Below are 2,846 nucleotides of genomic sequence, written 5' to 3' on the forward strand. Positions count from 1 at the left end.
TCTACTTGTTCAACTTTATATAAGTTTAAGTGTACGCCTACTTGTGCACACCCCAAATTGGAAGACACAAATACTAGTTGGGTCAAGTTAAGCATCCAGTACCTCAAACTATGGCTAAAGTTTCTACGACACGCTCCAACTTCACAGGAGTCATCCTTTTGTGCTAACATGATACCTTTATTACATAGAATTGGACCCACATCAGCTAAAAAGGTTGACAAAAAGTGTCACGTCAGCTAAAAAAATTGACAAAAATAGCTAAAATTTAGTTCAGAGATAATACATAAAACCCCATGAAGTTAAAGTATATCGTAGTAAATTTAATCATAGTTCAGAAGGTACTAGATGTTTTACTCGTCTTTTCTTGAAAACCAAATAAAATGTTAATGTACCTTGTAAACAGTTCCATATCCACCTTTTCCAAGCTCATTTTCAACTGAAAAATTATTTGTAGCTTCCTTCATCTCATCAAAACTATATACTTGCAAAGTTCTTGTTTCTTCATCTCCTTTTTCTTCATTATTTTCACTTCCAATTTTGTTCCTTGCCATTCTCTCTGTCTCCGATAAATATTCAATCAAACACCGACACATATTAAAAAGAATAAAGAAAAGAAGATGGGACTTTTCATATGCACCCACAGTGTGACACGTAAGAAAAGATCAATAACTGTTTATAACAGACTCATAAGAAAAGAATGACACGTAAATAAAACATAAAAGAGGATTAAAAATTAAAGAATTACCTTTAAATTTGAGTACTTTTCTCCTTTTAAGATGCCATAGTGTAAAGACAAGCAACAACAACATCAATAGACATCCCATTGGAATCAAAATGATGATCAGTTGATTGAGTTTTTTCTTCTTTTGCATACCAATTGACTGATCACTAGCTGCCCCTTCTTGTAAATCTTTAACTTCTAACAATTGAAAAAAAAAATGTTGAGACACAAACTATGTTGACCCAACATTGGATAACCAAGAATTGAGATGGATATAACTCTAATATCATAATAAGAATTGAAAGTTGGGTCGCACAACCCAAAAGGTAGCTCATGAAGCCAAGCCACAGGTAGATCTAAGATTTGAAATTAAGTTGCTACAACAATCTCAAGTTAATATGCAACAGTTTAATATCTATGAACATTTAATGAAGTTCTTAATATATATCCAGGGATCTAGACAGAAGATGTTAGGTTGTACTGAACTCGTATATTGTACTCTAGATTCAACTCAGCATATAAAGGGACCAATTACCTGCTGCAGCGGCCTGAGATAGAACAGAATTCCAGTCATATAAGACTTGCCATACCACATAGCCTCCCAAATTCCTCTCTTTTGCATAAGAAACTTTGGTTTTAACTGCCTCAACATCATCAAAACCAACCCAACTTGTCCCAATAGAGACATAATTCATCACATAAGTTGAATTATACAATGAATTATTAGCGCGATACTTTATCACATTTCTCTTGATATCATTGAAGCTCAATATACTATTTATACTCACGAACGCCTCAGTTCCAGCCTCAGTACCATATGAATAATCTTTCGGCCCTGGACCTGTACCCATCGCGCCAATTTGGTTGTTTTTTTGACTAACCAATGTCCACACATAGCCAAAAAATGGCAATCCTAAAACAAGATTTTGACTAGGAAAACCAGATTTGATCCAAGCATTGATACCATAATCAGTGTTCAAATCACTATTTGGATCATACAATGCAGCAACAGGAGATGTGTTATTTGTTGTCCCTGGTTCATAGTAATCAAATGCAAATACATGTAACCAATCCAAATTTTTCCTCATCGACTCAATTGGATAACTCAAAGCTTCAATCCAAGGTGTGTATTTACCAGCCATTGTTAATAAAAGTCGCAGCTTTTTCACCTGTTTGGACTCAAGATCAATAGCTACTCTCCAATCATCCAAAAGGGTAGCCAAATTCGACATTTCTTGGGACGAACTAGGCCAAAACCAGCAGAAATCAAGGCCATCAAAACCATACGATCGCGCGATAGTGATGGATGATTCAATGAAGTATTTTCTTCCAGGGAAGTATGTGTTAGACATCAGTAATTCCATAGTAGATGAACTAGTAGATTGGCCTGGTCCACCAATTGATAAAATTGTTTTGAGTGTTGGATTTTTTCTCTTGACAATGCTATTGAAGTTTTTGATTTGCTCATCATTATCATCTGATATTATGACAAACATTTGATCTGTTGATATGTTGAAGTTAAGATCAACAAAGCCATAGATTAGATGAGTATAAAGAGTTGAATTTATGCTTTGTATATTGGGAGGATTTAGTGTATCATATTGCCAATAACCAACTTTTATCCATGCTATTGATTTGTGTAGTTGGAATTGAAGAATTATGATGAAGAAAAGAAGAATGGCAATGTCTTTGAATGCCATAGAAGAGGTACAAGAATGAAGTACATTAAATTAACTCTGCAGAGAAGCATTTAACTTATATCATTGATTTGTTGACCACCAAGCAAAGGAGGAGCGGGGATTTATGCCGAGGGGGTTCAAAATCTGAAGAAAAGTTCACCGAAAGTGGTTCAACATCTATAATATATACATAAAAATCATTTTAATCATATATTAATAATATAATTTGTCGTCCAAGAGAGGTTTGAACGAATCCCTATTACTAGGCTGGCTCTGCCTCTGCTGTCAAGAGTTAGTAGGAGATTGGATGGAATTCTTTCACCATTTTCGAGAATGAAAAAAAGGCATAATATAATAACAGACACTCAAATTTGACATTAGCTGATAAGTAAACTCTCCAACTTTGACTATGCACGTCTAGACAAAGCATACTCTAACTTACCAAA

The 2,846-nt window shown here is 34.6% G+C and overlaps 1 protein-coding gene across 1 annotated transcript; it reads right to left on the bottom strand.

The window, feature by feature from the left end:
* Positions 1 to 392: 392 nt before the first annotated feature.
* Positions 393 to 2,700, bottom strand: LOC124892955 (class V chitinase-like; the record flags this gene model as incomplete). The annotated part of the gene is given in 3 exon segments (XM_047404130.1): positions 393 to 556; positions 746 to 919; positions 1,257 to 2,700. Coding segments are annotated over 3 exon segments (1,503 nt in total), but the record flags the coding sequence as incomplete, so codon positions are not given.
* Between the last annotated feature and the right edge of the window lie 146 nt (positions 2,701 to 2,846).

The sequence above is a fragment of the Capsicum annuum genome, unplaced genomic scaffold (genome assembly GCF_002878395.1).
Source record: "Capsicum annuum cultivar UCD-10X-F1 unplaced genomic scaffold, UCD10Xv1.1 ctg52449, whole genome shotgun sequence".
Lineage (NCBI taxonomy): Eukaryota > Viridiplantae > Streptophyta > Magnoliopsida > Solanales > Solanaceae > Capsicum > Capsicum annuum.